The following is a 21,056-nucleotide window of genomic DNA, read 5'->3' as shown; positions in this document are numbered from 1 at the left end:
GGGGCACAAAACTAGTAACTCTAAAAAGTTAACTTATTTTTAGTTATTCAAAAGATTGGCTTATTTTGAACTAACCACGCAAAGGTTGACTTATTTTTGACGAAGTTTCCTAATAAAAACTTTGATATAACATTCAAAAAAAAAAAAAAAAAAAAAAAAAAACCTCTAATCTTGAGAAGACTAATTATCTTCAGGGCACGTCCTTGGATTACATTTATCCTTGATTACATTTATAAGACCATCTACCCTTGATTGGTCGTAACTCTCGTAAGCCTTTTCTTTTTGGATTACATTTATATTTTATAAGCAAGTTAATTCTATTAGTCCACATATATCTATTTATAAATGGTCTCTAGTAAGACATCATGATTTTGACAATATGTTTAACATATATATCCTGTTTATCTTCCAGATCCATATTATGGAAATGATGCTAAATAACACTAGTACTATGTTCTTGAGAGAAAGACTATATAAAACAAAGGACAGAGCAAAATTGATGGAAATGGAGGCAGCAAAATTATTAGTAACTGAGAACAAAGGTCCATCGTTCAATGAGTCAACCAACAAGGATAGAGCCAACATTCTTCTATTGGTAGCAACACTCATTATTACTGTTACTTTTGCTGCGGCATTTAGCCCTCCTGGGGGTTATGACGAAAAGACTGGCTTGCCAAATTTGATCTTATGTATGGAGTTCACGAATTTTGTTAGCTACAACAGTGTGGCGCTTACGCTTGCAATAGCTTCTGCTCTTATCCTCATTATAGGAATGCATGCGAAAGGGCACGCAGAATATAGCCTTTTTTGGGGAGGATTTTACATCCTAGCTGGGCTCGTTTGTATGATGGCTGGATTCAGCAGCGTGTTAATGCTATATACAGTCAACAAACAATCACAATTGAAGCTTACGGAGGTTGTCGAGGAAATGGAAAATATACCTATAATCAAATCAGTTTTGAAGTTTATAGCTCTTCCTACCTTTATTTGGGCTCATTCAAAGTTTAAGGGCGCCATATCAGACTTTTATGTTTCACTTTTGCTACCACTCGCTCTCTACCAATCTCATGCAACCAAAAGAAGCAAATTATTATGAATGAATTGTGAGTCATCATGCATCTTAATCAAGTGATGTGAGAGTGAGGGATAGCTCAAGTGGTTAGAGCTCTTCTCCCGATTCTAAGAGATCTTGGGATGTATTCTCATCCCTCGCCCTTTTTGCTCTCTAAACACCTAAAAAGAAAATATCAAGTGATGTACTCCAGAGTTCTAATCTTGATACAAAGTACTTCTCTGTGACTGAGGCGAAAGTTGGTTAGCTGATACCTCATCTTCTGCAAGGCATGAGGCCATAGCCAATATATCAAACTCTGATCATTGATCTTACTCGCGCGCTACTTGTATTTGTTATTAATGTGTTACACTCTTATTACCAAGTATGATGTAATTTTTATTTTTTTTTTTTTTTATTTTTTTTTTTTTTTGACAGGAAGAACGATGTAATTTAAATGATTGTTGATATCACTTTATGTTATAAAGTGGTGAACATATAATTAATTCTATCATTTGTTATAACTACTTTTTTTTTTCATAAACAAAGCTAAAAGCAAGGAGCCTTATATTGATAACTTGTTCATCAAAACATACAGAGAAACCAAGAGCATCTTCAATGGTATACTAGTTAATAGGAACTTGCCTGCAAATTAATTAAAATTACAAGCATATAGTTTTCCATTGGAGTGGAAAATTGATGTAGCTAGATTAAGCAACGTTGCTCAAACAAGCTACGTTGCTTGATTTTTCAAAGATAATATCACCCATTAAAGTATTTAACATATGACATGTGTATAATAAAAACTATTTTAATTATTTATGTTTCTTCAAAGCTACAATATGCTACAATTTGTTGGAAAAATACTTGTTGAAATCAAGAACAAACCGTTACAACTGATCAAGATCCGTCCTCCTTCTATTGTGCCATGGTTTGGTACCCACTGACTTAGAAGCGAAATACGCCACCACCGGTACAGGTTTCCAATGACACACGCCCCCCAAGTTTTACACAACGACCTTTGCAATTCGTGTACCCAAATCAAAGGTTGGAATTGCTCAAGAACTGTTCAGATCTCAAAGGGTAGGTTTGTGTTTTTGTGTTTTGGGTATTTTCAATAATGAAAATTAACGTATATTGATTTTGGGGTATGAGGGTATTTATATGAATATAATGGAGTAAAGAACAAGCCAAGAAATTAGGTCTTTTCGCCCACGCAAGCCCACCGCCCAAAAGCAAACTGATCGACCGAGCTCTCGCTCGCAGTCGAGCGAGCTATCGCTCGGCCTAGCAGAGAACAACTACGGCAGCGAGCTAGCGTGCGAGCTATCGCTCGAGCTCTTGCTCGCCCCTGTCGCAAGCACATGGCCAGCGAGCTATAGCTCTCTCGTATCCGAGCTATAGCTCGGCCTTGCAGCGACCACGAGTAGCAGCGAGCTATAGCTCTCTATTACCCGAGCTATAGCTCGGCCTTGCCAAAGCTATGTATCCTTGCTAGAGCTATAGCTCCTTCGCTAGATCTTTAGCTTGCACATATCACTCCCTCGTTAACTCCTCGTACACTCACTTGGTAAATCTCCGATTTGCGTTACTAAAATCGCAATTACTCCAACAATCCCCCACTAATGCAAAACGGACATGAGATCATGAAATCTGAACAGTAAATGAAAGTTTTAGTACTTAAATGCTAGTACCGAAGATTTGAACTAACATATTAGTGCACAAGGTTTTCAACACTTCCCTAGTAAGTATCCTAAGATTTGAACTCCTAGGAGCGAGGAAGGGACCTTGTAAACACATACCTTGACTTTAGAGCTTAAGCAATTCCGCAAATTTGGCTACCCTTGGGATCTCATGAGTACTTCAGAAGGATCACGCCCAATTCTCCCTAGAAGAGCGCCACTCTTCGTACCCACGTAGGTGTTCTCAGCATTCCCAGCAAATCCAAGGACTATTCATGCAGACATGTGAACCTTCACATGCACCTTGCAAATCCAAAGACAATTTATGCAATGGAACTAAACATTAAGAACATTTAAGTTCAACCTCCATCAGTCAATAGTGCACCATCTAGCCGCAGCTCAACGAGCTTTCAAGCAAGATGCACTCAACAGTGCACCATCTAGCCGCAGCTCAACGAGCTTTCGGGCAAGATGCACTCAACACTTCGGTATCTCTATCGGTCCCTGCTCAAGTAGTATCTGGGCTAAAAGTTCCTGATCACTTAAGATCACTATAACTCCCTACTCTTGAGCGACTGGGCTAGAGCCATTAAGAGCTACGCTCAACCTATCTCTTCGGTACCTTTCACTGCACATTCCCTACTCAAGCAATTTTAGAGCTGACAATCCAGGTCACTTAAGACCACCATCACTCCTCACTCTTGTTTACCGGGATAAAGGTATTAAGAGTATGCTCAACCTCTACGTCGGCGTCATTATCAGTCCTATTCAAAGAATATCTGGACAAATGACATTAAGAGCCACACTCAGCCTGTCTCTAAATCACCTGGTCAAAAAACCACTCAAAAGAGTTAGATTCAACATACACCAACAGTTTAAAACAACAATGAGTCAACCAAACTAGGCTCCAAACTCAATTAGAACAAAAGTTCAAGTTAAAAGCACATCGGTGCATCCATGTAAGCTGTCTCATCTGACCACCCAACCTGGGTCATGGACACTCAATTGCGTAGACTCATTATCTGACACTTCGTCACTGGAATGAAAAACCACATGGGGATTTTAAAACACCATTTCCGTAGACGATCAAGCACTTACTAGTGCTCCATCCTTTTTTAAGGAACTGCTTGACTCTTCCTGCTTTTACATACTCTCACCAGAATACCATTTCCACAAGCTCTGTCTTACTAGGTAACTACCTTCGTAGTTCCTGACAACACACACAAAGACACTTGAGAAAATAATGTAGAGAACATGAGGATCAACTTGCCCCCACAATGGACAAACTTCCATAGTTCACTTTGCAATAACTTATATTCTTGACACTTATCATCCCTAAATAGCAATGATCTTTGCTTCCTACCGGATAGTGTGTCACACTTGCTTTGCAATTAACTCAAACAAAGTACAACCCATCAACCTGTAAAACATACACTGGCAGGGTAATCATAAGCTTTGTTGTTTACTTAACCTTTGTCCACTGCGTCACTCCAACTCCAACAACGATTGGACAATGCTATCTAGACAAATTAAGTGAACGAACAAATTCCTTTCTGCAAAGCTACATCATGTCAAGAATAAAATCTTAAACCAAAATATTTGCAAATCATTAGCATATTGAATCAAACATCAAAGCTAATTCACACCCAATAAATCTGGTTTTTAACATGATCAACATATTCATCATATTAAATTCTCTACATAGTGAGAATGAGTTCGATACATACCTTGGTCGATTCAATGATCTTACCATCCAGAATCTCACCACTCATCTCATCATTTCGTACTTTCATCTTGGCATAGATTAAATTAAGACACTTGACCCCCACATGACTTGTCTAGTCCACTCACCACATTAACCACAAAAGTTAATTTAATATATGAAGGTTATTCCTCATACCTTGAGTTGTCTCATATGATTGTATCAATAACAAACCCTATGATCATTAGTCAATCATGCTAGGAAGCTTACACAACCTTACTGCAAAACAGACAAACTCATAAAACAGGTGAGTAACAAAATTGGGTCAATACCAAACTTACATGTATATTGTTAAAATAAAATATCTTACCTTCAACCTCCTTTCAATGTAAACAAACACCCTTCAATTTCTTTAAAAGAAACTTACTACTGAAAGACATATCATGGCAACACTACAAGAAAACAGCAAAATAGCGACGGAAATTTTCCGTCGTAAACAAGTCAAATTCCGTCGGAAAACATAGTTCCGACGGAATTCCGTCGGAAGATGTCGTCGCAATAACCTTTGTCGCAAATTAGCCCTTTTCCGACGGAAATTCCGTCGGAACCAACTTTTCCGACGGAAATTCCGACGGACAACAGTCTGTCGGACTGGAATTTGGGGTTGGTGCTTCATTCCGTCGCAAGGTTCCGACGGAAAGTATTCCGTCGAAAATGGAGATTTGCGACGGAATTTTCCGTCGGAAACCTAATTATGCGACGGAAATAATCCGTCGGAAAATATTATTTGCGACAGATTATTCCGTTGCAAAATTAGGTTTCTGACGGATTAATCCGTCGCAACTATTCCGACGGATAATTTTCGTCGCAAAAACTGTTTAATTCCTACGGACAATTCCGTCGCAAATTGTGTGTACTTCCGACGGAAAGGTTCCGTCGCAAAATTTGCGACCACTAATTCCGTCGCAAAATTCTTTTCCAGATTTTAATATTTTTTTTTCCGATTTAAAAAAACATTTGATAAACCTGCACAGCCTACACCTGTTTTCTGGTACAAAAAAAATTAATACACGACCCACAAAATTTTAAAATTTTCATATTTACATTAATATATATATATATATATATATATATATATATACATATGATTAATGTCCTACAACAATAGATTATCCAAAGTAATATAATATCCAACTAAAACTAAACAAAAGCTATGTTAGAGTAGAGTGAAGCTAAGCTAAACAATCGCCGGGGTACCCTGGCCTGCTCCGCCACTACCTGGGTCGTCCCTAGGGTCTCGAGGCTGAGGAGGAATGGTCGAACATGTGCTGTTGTTGGTGAAACGACTCATCATCTCATCCATACTCTCCTTGTATCTCCTCTCCATTTCAGCCATTTTGGCTTCAATTTGGCTTTGCATCTCAGCTTCCATTTGAGTTTGGAGAGCTTGCACCCTATGTTCCATCTGATCTTGCATCTGAGAAATGATGGATGGAGTGTATTGTTGTGAAGAACTGGAAACTCGACCCATTCGGTTGCCATAGTACAGCTCTGCACTTTGGCCAAGTCCCTTCACACAACCTTTTTTATTGCGCCCCCCCACCGTCTCCCAATACAACTCATTAGGACTCTTCTGAATCCCTTGACTCCTAGCTTCTTCGAGCTTCTTCTGGTAGGTCTCCTACAAAATATACATGATAAAAAAATTGTTCTAGTTAACATTCAAGCAAATGTAGCCAACAAAGTTTTAGAACACGAGCAGTTAACATGGAAGCAAATGTAGCCACATAATACATACTACTCATTCAAATTCAACCAATTTTGGCCTATGTGGCTTCTACTTTGCCCATTTCCTACCATTTTAATGAAATGACTTTGTTCTTTCTTCTAACATGCCAATAATACATAGTATAAGGTGACTATGGCTTGAAATCAAATGAAACTAGCACTTAACACATTTTAGGAACCCCACTCATTCAAATTCAACCAATTTTGGCCTATGTAGCTTCTACTTTGCCCATTTCCTACCATTTTAATGAAATGACTTCGTTCTTTCTTCTAACATGCCAATAATACATAGTACAAAGTGACTATGGCTTGAAATCAAATGAAACTAGCACTTAACACATTTTAGGAACCCTATTCAACCAATTTTGGCCTATGTAGCTTCTAAATTTTTGGAAAAATACCTGTTGAAATCAAGAACAAACCGTTACAACTGATCAACATCCGTCCTCCTTCTGTTGTGCCGTGGTTTGGTACCCACTGACTTAGAAGCGAAATACGCCACCACCGGTACAGGTTTCCAATGACGCACGCCCCCCAAGTTTTACACAACGACCTTTGCAATTCGGGTACCCGAATCAAAGGTTGGAATTGCTCAAGAACTATTCAGATCTCAAAGGGTAGGTTTGTGTTTTTGTGTTTTGGGTATTTTCAATAATGAAAATTAACGTATATTGATTTTGGGGTATGAGGGTATTTATATGAATATAATGGAGTAAAGAACAAGCCAAGAAATTAGGTCTTTTAGCCCACGCAAGCCCACCGCCCAAAAGCAAACTGATCGACCGAGCTCTCGCTCGCAGTCGAGCGAGCTATCGCTCGGCCTAGCAGAGAGAACAACTACGGCAGCGAGCTAGTGTGCGAGCTATCGCTCGAGCTCTCGCTCGCCCCTGTCGCAAGCACATGGCCAGCGAGCTATAGCTCTCTCGTATCCGAGCTATAGCTCGGCCTTGCAGCGACCACGAGCAGCAGTGAGCTATAGCTCTCTATTACCCGAGCTATAGCTCGGCCTTGCCAAAACTATCTATCCTTGCTAGAGCTATAGCTCCTTCGCTAGATCTTTAGCTTGCACATATCACTCCCTCGTTAACTCCTCGTACACTCACTTGGTAAATCTCCGATTTGCATTACTAGAATCGCAATTACTCCAACACAATTAACCATTGGAACACTTTGTAGCTACAAAATATATTAGCTTGAATATTTAATGTGGCAAGGTAAGCTACAAGTTACCATTGGAGATGCTCTTACAAGGACAATGATTTTACCAAAAAAAACTTGTTCTACACCATACCAAAAGGAATTATCTTATACCGATATACAAGTACATGAAGCATAAAAAAAAATTCTCTTACACGCGTTTACTTTAATAAATTAACAAAGAAACAAGAATCTATAGTAATTTGGTTGAATATTATTTTTAGGCAACAAAATGGAATTATTTTTTTTTTTTTTAGGGAAAGGCAACAAAATAAAACTAAAAGGGGAATAAAGTGAATATTTGAAAATATACATTGAATTAAACCAAACATCTTACGTACTAAAATTTATTTTCATATATTACTGAAAAAAAATTGGTTAAAAGTGAGATATGTGAATATTAAAATAAAAATGAGAAGTCAAAAGGAGCACAAGTTATTGTAATAATGGGATATAGATTGCAATTTTTTTTTGGAAATTTTGTCAAGAACTACCCTAACAATGTGTTTGGTTATAGAAAAGGGAAAGAAAAGAAAGGGAAGGAGGAGAAGAGGTGGGGAGGGAAAGGAAGGGAAGAATGGTGAGTTTTCCTTCCAAATCTCTCCATGGTTGGAGGGATCAATTTTCTACAATTTAATCCTTCCATTTCTCTCCCCTCCAATAATTCCCTTTCTTCCTCATTTGTTATCCAAAGGAAAGAAACTCAATCTCTTCATTTCCCTTCCTTCCTTTCCCTCAATCCAAACACACCGTAAAGATAAGGTTATTTGTGAACAACTACCCAAAATGAGGAATTATTATTGTAAACCTAAAAAAAACAAGGATTAGGTAATTTAATTTATAGTGCTGTTTTAGATGAAATTACGTAAATTCTCTCTCTCCTTCTTCCTCTCTTCAAAACCCTAGCATCCATCTATATTATATATTAAAAGGCGTTCCTTTTAAAGGAACGGTGCCACTTGGCACTCTTCAACGTATATGACATCGTATCACAATGTCACGTCAACGACACGTAAGCTTGCGACTTCATTTAACAAAATTAATAAAATATGGTTATTTTATCTAAATTCGAACCCTCAACCTCAAAGAAATAAATGCTATACACTTACCATCTCAACTAACTTTTATTATTGTTTTAAAATTTCACATATTTAACATTATATATTGCTTTTAAATTAGAGGCTATTTAATTTATTTATTTTTCACAAGATTGAAAAATAAATATATATGAAGTAAAAAAAAAAAAAAAAATCTGTAACATCCGAGATAACGCCCAAATCTCACACTAGCTATACAATAATTGAGCATAATTATCAAATTAAAGAAGTACAAACTAGCAATTCGGGGCATCGTCCGGGACATACACTAGTTATATACATGATAACCACCCCCAATAAATGAATTCTCTTTTTTATTTGCAAGATAAATGAATTCTCTTTGGGCCACCATTTCAGCCATATTGAGTTAAACTACAATAGAAAATAACTTAATGGAGTTCATGATTGATGAAATGTTGTCTCTATTAACTTTTCATTTTCATTTTGGAAGATTGCCCAATTTCATTTATATACAGGCAATACGTTATGTTCTCTATAATTCCATAACTTTTCCTAATAAAAGTCGTAATAACCCAAAATTCCAAATGCCTACTCGTATCAAACACATGCACAACAGAGAAAGCATTAGCGTTGCCATCAACACTTACCTACCCGAATCAACTTCTCAAATTTTTTTTCCTAATTAAAAAAAAAATATATATATATATATATATATATATATATATATATATATATATATAACACATGAATTTTTTAAGGCATATTAACATAGTACATATATTTAACAATTAATAGTATATTTAATTGTGTATTTTTTAACAAGTTATAAAAAGTATTTCATATAATACAACATGAAGTTAACATATAAGTAAAAATATATAAAGCCAAAGTTAAATATATGTGTGAAAAGTGCAAAAAGTGTTACCGTTCATTTAATTGATAAAGTTCCTCTCGAATAGAAATTAAATCTTAATTTATATACCCTTCAAAAAAAAAAATCTTAATTTATATAAATGACTACACCGTAGAATGAAAAACAATCATAAAAAAGAGAATAAAATGCTCATGAGTGTATTGTACATCCAAGTGTATATATAAGAATCTCTCATCATAGTATTATGAAAATATATATTGACATCACCATCCAAAAATATACGAGTATATACTTAGCATTTCGTATAATAGAACATGAAGTTGAAATGGATTAGTTGCCCTAATTTTGTACTAGCTACCCCTATGCCACCTAAAATTTTACCCCCAAATTGTGTAAGAATGTAAGATTAGTTGCCCTAATTTTAATCATTTTACATTATTTAGAATCAAAGGTCAGATAGAGATGTTTTTGAAAGAGATATATAAATGAGTAGGGATTGTAAAGTGAACTAATCATTCATCACCCAACATCACCACACAACAACATTGTCCTACAACAATGACATCCTCACCCACCACCACCCCCACCACCACCAACACACTCCAAGACCGAGTCGCCATCGTAACCGGCGGCTCCCGAGGAATAGGCCGAGGAGTAGCACTCCACTTAGCCTCACTAGGCGCAAAACTCGTAATCAACTACACCTCTCCATCCTCCAAAACCCACGCTGATCAACTCGTCTCTCAAATCAACTCCCTCTCTCACACCTCCATCACCACCCTACGCGCAATCGCTGTTCAAGCCGACGTCTCAGACGAAACCCAAGTCAAAGCTCTCTTCAACACCGCCGAACAAACCTTCAACACTCAACCCAACATCATCGTCACTTCCGCTGGCATATTCGACTCCAAATACTCTACGCTCTTCGACATCGAAGCTGCCCACTTCGACCGTATTTTCGCCATCAACACCCGGGGCACCTTCCTCTGTATCAAGGAGGCAGCCAACAGAGTCAAGCGTGGTGGCGGGGGTAGAATCGTGACTGTGTCGTCGTCAGTGGCGGGGTCTTTGAAGGAGAAGTACGGGGCTTATGCGGCTTCGAAGGCGGCAGTGGAAGCAATGACGACGATATTGTCGAAGGAGCTGAAGGGGAGTGGGATAACGGTGAATGCGGTGGCACCGGGGCCGGTTGCGACGGAGATGTTCTTTGAGGGGAAATCAGAGGAGATAGTTAAGAAGGTGGTTGATGGGTGCCCTTTAGGAAGGTTGGGGAAGGTGGAAGATGTGGCAACTCTTGTTGGGTTCTTGGCTAGTGATGCTGGTGAATGGGTTAATGGTCAAATTATTCGAGTTAATGGTGGTTATGCTTGAGTTTTATGTGTTCGGGTCTAATTAGTTGACGCGTTATTAGTAGTTTGTAACACATGTCATACATCGTACTATGTTTAAGGATAATTAACATTTGGATGAACAATGCTAGCTAGTGAACTTAATTGGCTGATTAATAAGAGTGGCAATTGGCATAGTTTATGCTAGCGCTTATCAGCTTAACTACGTATGTGGCATAGTAATGTAAGTTTGTAACTTGTAATATACCAAGTATGAAATAAGTGTCTATGTGTTGGTTTATTAATTTTTTTTTTTTATCTTTTTTGTGACGAAAACAGAGGGGAGGGCTTATTTATTCATGGAAATAATGTCATTTATTATATTACAAAGCATAGAACTGTTTGTGGCACTTCTATTTAAACTCTCATCCCTCATGAGAATTGAGAACTACGAGTACAAAGATGAGCTAGCTCATGGACAATAATATTGCCACTTCTAACATGCAAAATAAAACAAGCATAACATATTTACAGTACAGAGCTAATGTTTTTTACAATGTTGCCAAATTTCCATTTTTTTTAAATACCCAACTACCACATTTATAATTTTTTTTTGTATTAAAGGTTTAAAGTCATTTAATTTATCTAAAATTATGTGTCGTTTAAAGTATAGCACTTAAAAAATCTAGAATATCAACTGATACTCCCTCCCTATCTCTTTTGTAAAGTGAAACATGTTTTCAGTCACACATATCAATGTAAAACTTTAAAATAAGTAGAAATAATATTTTTAATTATCAACAAGTACCTATAAACCTATATTTTTTCTTATATAAAATCACAATCATTAGTCTAAATGAATTACGTGAATTGGGCAAAAAGTCAAAGTATTTCACAGTTTGTCAAATACAGCCATATAAAATATCCACTTTGTCAATTGCAGCCTTTTAAAATAAAAAATTGCAAATTATAGCCTAAAAGTTTCAATATTTCGTTAATTGACACCTAGGGCCTGTTCTCATTGACTGAACTCAGCTGAACTGAACTGAACTGAACTGAACTCAGTTGAATTGAACTGAACTCAGCTGAACTGAACTGAACTAAACTAAACTAAAATGAATATTTTATAAGAGAAGGAAATTAGGAGTTGAGCTGAACTGAACTGAACTGAACTGAACTGAGCTGAGCTGAACTGAACTGAACTCGGCTAAACTGAACTGAACTGAACTGAATTTCAATGTAAGAGAACAGACCCCTATTTTCATTTTTCGACCAAAAGCCTAAAAGTCAAAGTACGCATTTTGCTAAATGTTCACGTGTTTTGTTGGGTTTTTAGATTGTTAAAAACCGCAAATAATTTTGCTATCGAAAATCACACAATTTGGAAAAGAGCGGAGATATTTGGGTATTTTTCTCACCTAATTTGTTTCCAAATATATTGAATTCGTGAAATTTGGAGAGATTCAATCCAATCCTAATTACACCGGAAATCATTCTTCTCTAAGGGCATGCTTGGATTGGGTGTAATACATTAAGGGGGTAATAAAAGTCAAATTAAGCAAAATGAATGTGAAAATAGGGAAGAAGGAGATAGTGATGGTCTGAGTGTAAGAAGATTATGTAGTGATGGTATGGTTTGAGGTGAAGAAAGAGGAATCAATACCCTCATTTTGGGGGTAATAGTTACACTAGGGGGAGGGTGGGTAACTATTACCCTCATTATGAGAGTAATAATTCCTCCATCTCTCTCTTTTCCTCATGGCACAACTAGTTTATTTCATTTGTAAGCACCATGTCTTCTACAACAATACCTCTAATTACTTATGTTTTTTCAAGTTTGACTTTTATTACCCCCTTAATGTTTTACCCCCAATCCAAGCATGCCCTAAATAAAGATTGAGAAAATGTGTCAAACAAGGAAATTATTCCATCAAAATTGTGAGGAAATGGATTGGGGTGGTAAAAGGGTGGCTTGTTCACCACTTATTGTTGTGATTTTTGTAAATAGAAAGTGAGTAGTATGTAGGGGATTGGAATCAAAGAAAATGCATGACGTTATTTTTAGCTAGGTACTTTAAAAGGCTCGATTTTCCAAATCTTCTATACTACTAGTATATATTAAAGGACGTTTTTTCTCTCAAAAAAAAAAAATAATATTAAAAGGGCGTTCTTAAATATGTTCCTCAATTAATCGAGTATTTCATTTTTTGTGCTTAAGAATACGGATTGGACAAGGTTTGAACTCAAGGCCTCAAGTTTCAATACTACATTACTAACCACTAAGCTATACCATATTATATGTCATTTTATTAAAATTAAATATGATTAAGGATTTGAATCATGAAATTAATGTAGTAACTCGGAGCATCGCCTAATGCCTAAAAACTAGTTTGGTACTTTAAATGGCGGCATTTAACAAATTGTTCCCTAAAAAAATTAAAAGGGAAATTGTGTAGTGTACCCCTAATATTTCAAAAAATGCACCGTATGCCCCTAAAATTTTTCAAATGCACAGTGTACCCTATGATTTGTAAGAAAATACACCAAATACCCCTAAATTAAAAACATAGCCTAATAGGAATGTTAAAAGCTAACACGACACGACAACTCGACATGAACCCGACACGAAATTAAACGGGTTAGGTTTGGGACTTTGGGTCAAAATTTTCAACCCGAAACTGACACACATAACCCGATTATACAAATGGGTTGAACGACAACCTGTTAGCCCGAACCTGACACGCTTAACCTGTTTATTAAGTAGTACAAAAAAACTGTTTTTTTTTTTTAATTCTAAAATTTTAGTTTTGTAAGGAAAAAAAAAACATTGGCACCGTTCATAAATGTTGTTAAATTTTGGTGGTATTTGGCGTAAAAATGAAACTTTTAACTTTTCAACATTTCGATGATTCTAGATACCTAAGTGTCTTACCATACTCTTATTTAAGACTTTCACCTATCTTCAATTCATCAATTTTCAAGCTATCTAGTTTCCACGCTTATCATTTAAAGGTTGAATTGGGACTATTCTTATGTATGTTTTTGTTGTTAAAACCACTAGCTTTAAACTTTTAGTTGTTAAAACTAACTTAAAATTCTTGTATCTTTAATGGTGTATCTCTTTTTAATTTTTTGGTTGAATATTAATTAGTTTATTAATTATATAGTTATATGGGTAAAAGGTTATCCGGGTAACAGGTTTAATAAACGGGTTAGGTTTGGATCAAGGGTTTTCAACCCGTTTAATAAACGTGTTAGGTTTGGGTCAAGAATTTTTCAACCCGTTTAACATTGACACAAACACGAATCCAATACGACACGACCTGTTTGACATTCCTATAGCCTAATCCGTAAGTTAGTATCCGTTGGTTTTTTTTTTTTTTTTTTTTCTTGAATTGAGGGGATATCCGTTGTAATTTAGCGCAACCATTAACAGAAATCTAAAATACCCCTAAAAAAATTAAAGTTTTGCTTCCCTCCTTTTCTGAGATCGAAATATAGAGAGAAGTGACACTACCATAATTCGACAAACACAAACCTCAATAACGCACTACAAGAGAGAAAAACAATGGCGATTGCAAGAACTGGTGTTTACGTCGATGATTATTTGGAATGTTAGGGTTCTTATTCCCCTAATTATCTTCAATTTATTATGTTTGATTAATTTCTCAATCCCCAATCTTCATTTGATTAATTTCCCAATTTTCTGTGAATCTACAGATGCCAGTACCTTGCCTGCTGAGCTTCAAAGGCTTCTCAATACAATCCGCGAGCTGGATGAACGTTCCCAGGGTACTTTCTCTCTTTTAATTTTGAATTTAGTTCAATTTGATGTTGATTTTGGAAAATTAGGGTTATGTTTCGATTTGGGTTTTTTGAAATTTGTTGATTTGTGGTGGTGGTGGAAGGAATGATAAACCAGACGAGGCAACAAACGAAGTATTGTTTAGGGATTTCGGGCCAGAGCTCGAAAAAGGGGTATAATGGTGAAGATGATGATGTTGGACTTGACAAATTGCGGAGAGATATAGAAGCGACTCAGGATAATGCGTTAAGCCTTTGTACTGAGAAGGTTTTACTCGCTCGACAAGCTCATGATCTTGTAAGCTTCTCCTTTGTCTCCGATTTTTCGTTTTAATGTTCGAATGTTGGAGCTTTTAGTTACTTTCATGCTCGTTTCGTTGCTAATAATTAGAGAATTGATGGTGGATTGTTATACTGTAGTAGGCAGCTTATTCTAGATGTAATTGGTATGATGTAACAAGTAACTTCTAGCATTAGCTTAAGCCGGAACAAAATATATGAGTAACTTGTAGCCAAAGTACTTACAATAGTGAATTAGACTAGCACACCAATCACATTAGGAAATAGGAATCTTGTTGTATGTTAATATATTTGCAACCATAACTTAGAAAATATGCAAATTCAGGTGGGGATTCTAACTATTCAAGTTTTCCATTAGTATTATGTTTGGATCTCTAGATACTTGGTTTGAGTTGCTGAATTTGAGCTAGTGGATTTGGTATGTTTGAGCTCTTGCTTCATCTACTAATAGTTTGGATATTTGAAAATTCCTTTAAAGGGTTTTGCTTAACTTAAGTTCTTCTGGTTTTGCAGTTGATTCCTTGAGTTAAATGTCTTTTAATCTAGGCACATTATGAGCTCTAAAATCAGACGCCAAAGTCATCTGGTTGGTCTTAGACTCTTAGTTTATACTCCCTTTGTCCCATAATATAATGTCCATTGCACGGTCTTCAAAACGTACTTTTGGCTACCAATCTCTTCAATTTTGGATTAGCTAAAAACTAATATTATAAACTTCACATTGATACGAACCTACCATTATTTCTCATGACTATAATTTTTTTGGACATACTAAGAATTTTTTGATAAGATTAAAATTTGACCATGAAAATGGATATAGGCAGTATATTATAAGACAATAGGAGTATAACCTTTCCTTCTATTCTCTCACACTTTGTCATTTTTTAGCATTTATATGCATGCTTTAGGAGAAAGATCTTGAAAAAACAAGTGCTAGCTAAAATTTCTAATTTTTATTTGTTGATATGTTTGTTGCTTTGGGAGTTTAGGTCTAAATTTTATTTCTACTTTTTATTTGTTGATATGTTTGTTGCTTTGGGAGTTTAGGTATTAAATAGTGTAGTTTGTTAGCATGTTGTTAGTGATGAATAATCCTAGCCGTTAGTGGAGGTCATGTCACTAATTCTTAGAATTACAGTCCGCTTTCGTATAAAAAGTCTTGGAAATTCTAAGATTGAAATTCAGTCCGCTTTCTATCAAGGCTTTAAATAGAAAAGTGCTGCTAACAAAATATAGATTGAAATTCTAAGAATTAGTGACATGTCTTCCACTAATGGCTAGTATCATTCACCACTAACAACATGCTAACAAACTAAAAAATTTTAATTAAGAATCCTAGGCTACCAACACTCCTAAATAATAGGAACTAATTTTGATCACGTTACTCAACACTCCCCCTTGATTCAAAATCACATACAATTGCTAAGGGGTTCACCCAAGGTAAACGAAATGGAATGAATAAAGAGAATGGGATGAAAATACCCAATATTCTCTATATTGTTTGTTTTAAAAACAAAGGGAAACAATCCCATCAGCCCACCACCCCACAACCACCTAATTCATAGACATTCCACATGGTCTAGCCACCAACCGTCCACCAAACCACCAGCCGCACCTTCGCTGCCTTTTTTAGCTCTTCCCCTGCCCCGCGCAGCTCTCTCTTCCCCGAAAATCAACCCCGAAAAATCCTGGAAACATAGGTTTCAAGGGAGGGGGAGGGTCAGACGGCGGTTTTGCGGGGAGAGGGAGGGCTGGGGATGTTTTTGCGTGAGGAGAAGAGAGTTTTACAAGGAGGGGGAGAGGCGGCGAGGGTTGTCAAAGAGGCGGCGTAGCGTGGGTAGTGCGGTGGTTGGGTTTCTCGGTGGTGTGTGGAGGTAGGAAGGTGGTGATGTGGTGGTAGCTAAGGAATGGGAATAAAAAAGTCTAAAGGAGGTGGGGAATAAACTTAGAGGGATTTGGGGTAATAAACAGGGTAAAGGGAATGGGAAAAATGGTCTAACAAACAACAACAAAGGGAATGAGGGCAGTTGATTCCTATTTCCTTTGATGATTAACCCAAACCAAACGGCCCCTAAATCTTGCTACTAACCCAACCATAACTTAGCATCTTTTATAAGCTCATTACATCGTACGTACTTATCTCTATTAAGAGTTGCACAATTACCCCCTCCGTTCTTTAGTATTTGCAAAAATTTGACTTCTACACTACATTTGATTTTGTAACAGATTGTTGGATTAATCTTAAATGTTAATATATTAATTTTTTTTAATAATTTTTATTAATGCATAAAAGGACCTATATGTTTGGACTAGGCAGCATGTATTAAGCACAAGTATTTTGCTAAGCTTAGTAATAAAATTTGAGACTTTGTAAGTTATCATACTCTCTGTTCCATAAATGTTACAACATTCGAAACTTTCACACTTTTAGCACTTTCTTTTGACCATCTATTATGATTCATATTTAAAAAATAAAGTCATGTGAGATCTTGTTAGATTTGTCTCGGTTTATGTTTTCAAGATATCAACTTTATACATTTTATCTACTAATTACCTAAGACATCAATGGTAAAGTTACGCGTTAGGAAGCATGAAATTCTACATGTTGCAATATTTATGGAACGGAGGAGCAATAGCTTAAGACTTAGGTTCACTTGCTATAGTGTTTCTATTCGGGTGTTTTCAGGTGCCCTGTGTGATGTAGTTCATTTGATACTTTCTATTTTGCTCCTCACAAATATCTATGTGATTAGTCATCTGGTGCTTGGTAGTGGCTAATATTAAAGGTGCTTGATGTCTTCTTAGTGACTTGTTTAGTGGAAATCAGAAACTTAGGTGTTTTTAAAGTCTGGGCTAATACTTTTGTGACATGCAATGTTTAACTCTTACAAACAGCTTATGAATGGAAGAGTGGACACCAAATATATCATTATGGGATCCATGTATATTCATTTGCATATTTTCTTTGCAATTAAACTGCTGAAGCAGTGTATTTCCTTGCAGATAGATAGTCATATAAAGCGTCTAGATGAAGACCTGAACTACTTTGCTGAAGATCTAAAGCAAGGTATCTTATTCAATTGTATTATTCAAATTCTGGCCTGCTGTAGCTCTCCTCATCTAAAAATTCCTTCAACCATATATTTGCTTTCCATGATCAAGATGTTTATAACAGATTAACTTATTTTTCTAGTATTCTCCTTTTGCAAATCTGAAAAACAGCCTTTTATACTATTTTCACTTAGCCCATGGAGCTGTAGAGCTTGGTTATCGATTTGTTGCACTTTTATTAGCTAATTGTATTAAGGAGGGGAGGGTGTTGCTCCTAATTGTTGGTGATGATTGTGCTTGAATTTCTTGGCTCATCTCGTCATCATGGTCCTATCTCAATGAATCATAGTCAACTCACCAATACCCTTTTCTTTTTTTTTTTTTTTTTTTTGGGGGGGGGGGGGGGGGGGGAGGTGGTAGACTTTACTGTTAAGTTAGGTTTGTGCTCATTGCTAATATTTCCTCTGAACTTATGCAGAGGGGAAGTTACCACCAGATGAGCCTGCCATTCTTCCACCCCTTCCCATAATGACAGTACCAAAATCTGAAAAGCAGCGAAGTGCATATGGAACACCTCAATCAAGGCGCTTTAGTTACAGAGACAGGGATTGGGACCGTGAGCGAGATAAAGATTCAGAGCTAATGCCACCTCCTGGTAGCCACAAAAAGGAATTCCCTGTCCCTGTTGATACTGATCAGCCTATTGATCCAAATGAACCAATCTACTGCGTTTGTCATCAGGTGAATACTTAATATTAAACTCATTGGTTTCGTCTAAAGGCTATTTAAATGCATATTATCTTGCTTAATTTTTTTTTTTTAATGATATGTGTTCAATATTGCAGGTATCCTTTGGGGATATGATAGCATGTGACAATGAGAGTGTAAGTGTTTGCCTTTTGTGCACTGCTCTTTATATCTATTGATTTATGGCCCTTTAAAGGCTCCTGAGTTCTTGCCTTTTGTCTATTTCAATGGTGCACCTAAAGATACATGCCAACTTGGGTTTTTACTTAATGCTGCAAACTTCAGTTTGTGCGTGGACCTTTTTTTTTTTTGTTTTGGTATGTGTGAAGTGCTGATAAATGGACAAGGGATGTTTTTATTGAAGTTTGAAAACTTAGTGTTGTAGATACTCCCTCAGTTTATAAATACTTGCTCCACTTTCCTTTTCCGGCCGTTTTTAAATACTTGTTCCATTTCCTTTTTTGGAAAACTTTTACAATATTTAATTCATTTCTTACACTTGATGGACCCAAAATAATACTCTCTCTCCTCCCATTCTTCCACTACTTTTGTTTTTTTACAATTTTGTACTTCTCAACAACCCCACTACTTCCATATTTTATTACTTTCTCCAATTTTTCCTAAAACACTCCGCGCATGGAGAAATGGAGCAAGTATTTAAAAACGGAGGGAGTATAATTCAGGAGTATTAGAACAAATGAAGATTCAACCCTTGTATACCCTATTACTACGCCATCATGCTTCCCTTCACAATGATTTAAAATTTTGACTCCTTGTGTCCATTTTATTGGTTTAGTGGATTTGTTTTGCTAATGTGAGTTTGTTTGAGAAAAGTTACGCCCTTTTGATAGAAAAATTCACGGCTTTCTCAGTAGGATAAAAAGAGGGGTTTAAGGTGGAGGTATGTAAAAGAGAAGAAACATAAAAGGGGTTCTGTCAAGATGCTCTGTTCTATGTTGCTTATTGTATTTGTTACTTAACCAAAGTAATTAGTTATCATTTGTCCATTAGTCATTAACATGTGGTTTGACAATTGGAAACGTTAAATTTTGGTTGGTTTAATCCTGCAATTCAACTGCCATTATGCTCTTTCTTTTCACTTGAATTTAAAAAGGCAGTGAATTTTCTGACTTAATGTTTATACAGAGATCTAAGGACAAATATATGATATTTTTATTGGGTAAAACTTTTATTCGAATCTGGAAATTGTCCATTAGTTGTTTGTCTAGCTTTGTCTGTGCAGGCTTGACATTCTCTACAAATTAATATCAACATGATTACAAGCAACTAGTTTAACCCATGTGCGTCATTGCCAAAGAACAGCAATTGCCAAGTTCGCTCCTCATTGTTTTTTTTTAACCTTGTTTTGGTGGAATTTTATCACTCATTTTTCACCTGAATTGGACCTAACAGCCGTTTCCTTTATTAGCTTCAGCTGTTGTTTTTTCGTACGGTTTGTTCTACTGTTATTTTAGTTGATTATTCTGAAAGTAAAATTCTGATGTTGTCAGTGTCAAGGAGGAGAATGGTTTCATTATGCGTGTGTTGGACTGACCCCTGAAACGAGATTCAAAGGGAAATGGTACTGTCCAACTTGCAGCCCTCAGTTTCGGAATTGAATCACTTTTCTGTTTTAATCAACTCCAAAGCCAGGGTGGATCAGCATAATATCATTCAGTTCAAGATTCAGAAGTTATTTCTATATTTTGCCTCAGTAAAGCGATTCAATTTTACTGCCATCGGATTAACAATTTTTTGAGTCACATTTTGGTTGGGAGTAGCAACTTGAAGCCCTTGCTGATATTACGAGTTGTCTAATAATTTTTATTAGGAATTACAACTTTCCGAGATTGATTTGGCTGTTATGTGCATTGTAAATATGGCCTTAACAGTTTGTAATTTCTCTGGGTGTCATAACTTTCCTTGTCAAGGGAATGCTAATTTCCTTTGTTAAGCCAGAATGTGGATTAATCTGCAGAGAGCAGCAGTGTATGATACTCTACAACTTATATTTTTGTCTTGTGCTATATTGCTTATGTGATTTATTTTTTAAAATCTTATATGCCTAGATAATTTTATAATGACTAAGGCGGCTAACGTGTGTGCTATAATTTTGTGGTTAGTTTTATAAAGTTCATTGTTTAAAAAGGGGCTTGTAGGCATCTCAGATTTGTGCCTATACTATGGCGTAGGCGCTAGAAAGTTGCGCCTAGGCCATGAAAAATGTACATGGGCATTTACGAGACGAGAGACAAAACACATAACTTTAGAGTTGTTGATTGGACTAAACTGAACTGAATATATTATGGAGGAGGATATTAGGAACTGAACTGAAAATAATCTGAGTATCTGACAAGAACAGACCCTAAAAAAACCCACTATCCAACTAATCGATGACTAGCTAGAATGATCAACTGTCTCCAACTAGCCAACCTCTACTATATCCTCATGAATGACAAGAGTTATCCAGAAAA

General features: G+C 36.3%; 1 protein-coding gene and 1 pseudogene across 1 annotated transcript; both read left to right on the top strand.

Moving 5' to 3' along the window:
• The first annotated feature begins 9,910 nt into the window (after positions 1–9,910).
• Positions 9,911–10,723, top strand: LOC145606983 (NADPH-dependent aldehyde reductase-like protein, chloroplastic pseudogene; annotated as a pseudogene).
• A 3,404-nt stretch (positions 10,724–14,127) lies between these two features.
• On the top strand, positions 14,128–20,595 carry LOC145608076 (PHD finger protein ING2-like). The gene is made up of 7 exons (XM_081663679.1): positions 14,128–14,294; positions 14,401–14,472; positions 14,589–14,782; positions 17,788–17,851; positions 18,314–18,576; positions 18,681–18,719; positions 20,094–20,595. The coding sequence occupies exons 1-7, from the start codon at positions 14,249–14,251 to the stop codon at positions 20,199–20,201; spliced, it is 786 nt and encodes a 261-aa protein (XP_081519805.1). The 5' UTR covers positions 14,128–14,248; the 3' UTR covers positions 20,202–20,595.
• Positions 20,596–21,056: the final 461 nt, after the last annotated feature.

Source organism: Chenopodium album, chromosome 23, assembly GCF_948465745.1.
Source record: "Chenopodium album chromosome 23, dcCheAlbu1.1, whole genome shotgun sequence".
Classification (NCBI taxonomy): domain Eukaryota; kingdom Viridiplantae; phylum Streptophyta; class Magnoliopsida; order Caryophyllales; family Amaranthaceae; genus Chenopodium; species Chenopodium album.
Note: the sequence above shows the minus strand (reverse complement) of the source record. Positions and strands in the feature narration are given on the sequence as shown.

Excerpts from the sequence above, each read along its gene's own strand:
- LOC145608076 (XM_081663679.1), top strand. The coding sequence starts at position 14,249 with ATGGCGATTGCAAGAACTGGTGTTTACGTCGATGATTATTTGGAAT. Across the intron at positions 14,295-14,400 it reads CGTCGATGATTATTTGGAAT|ATGCCAGTACCTTGCCTGCT; the intron begins GTTAGGGTTCTT and ends GTGAATCTACAG. Across the intron at positions 18,720-20,093 it reads TAGCATGTGACAATGAGAGT|TGTCAAGGAGGAGAATGGTT; the intron begins GTAAGTGTTTGC and ends TGATGTTGTCAG.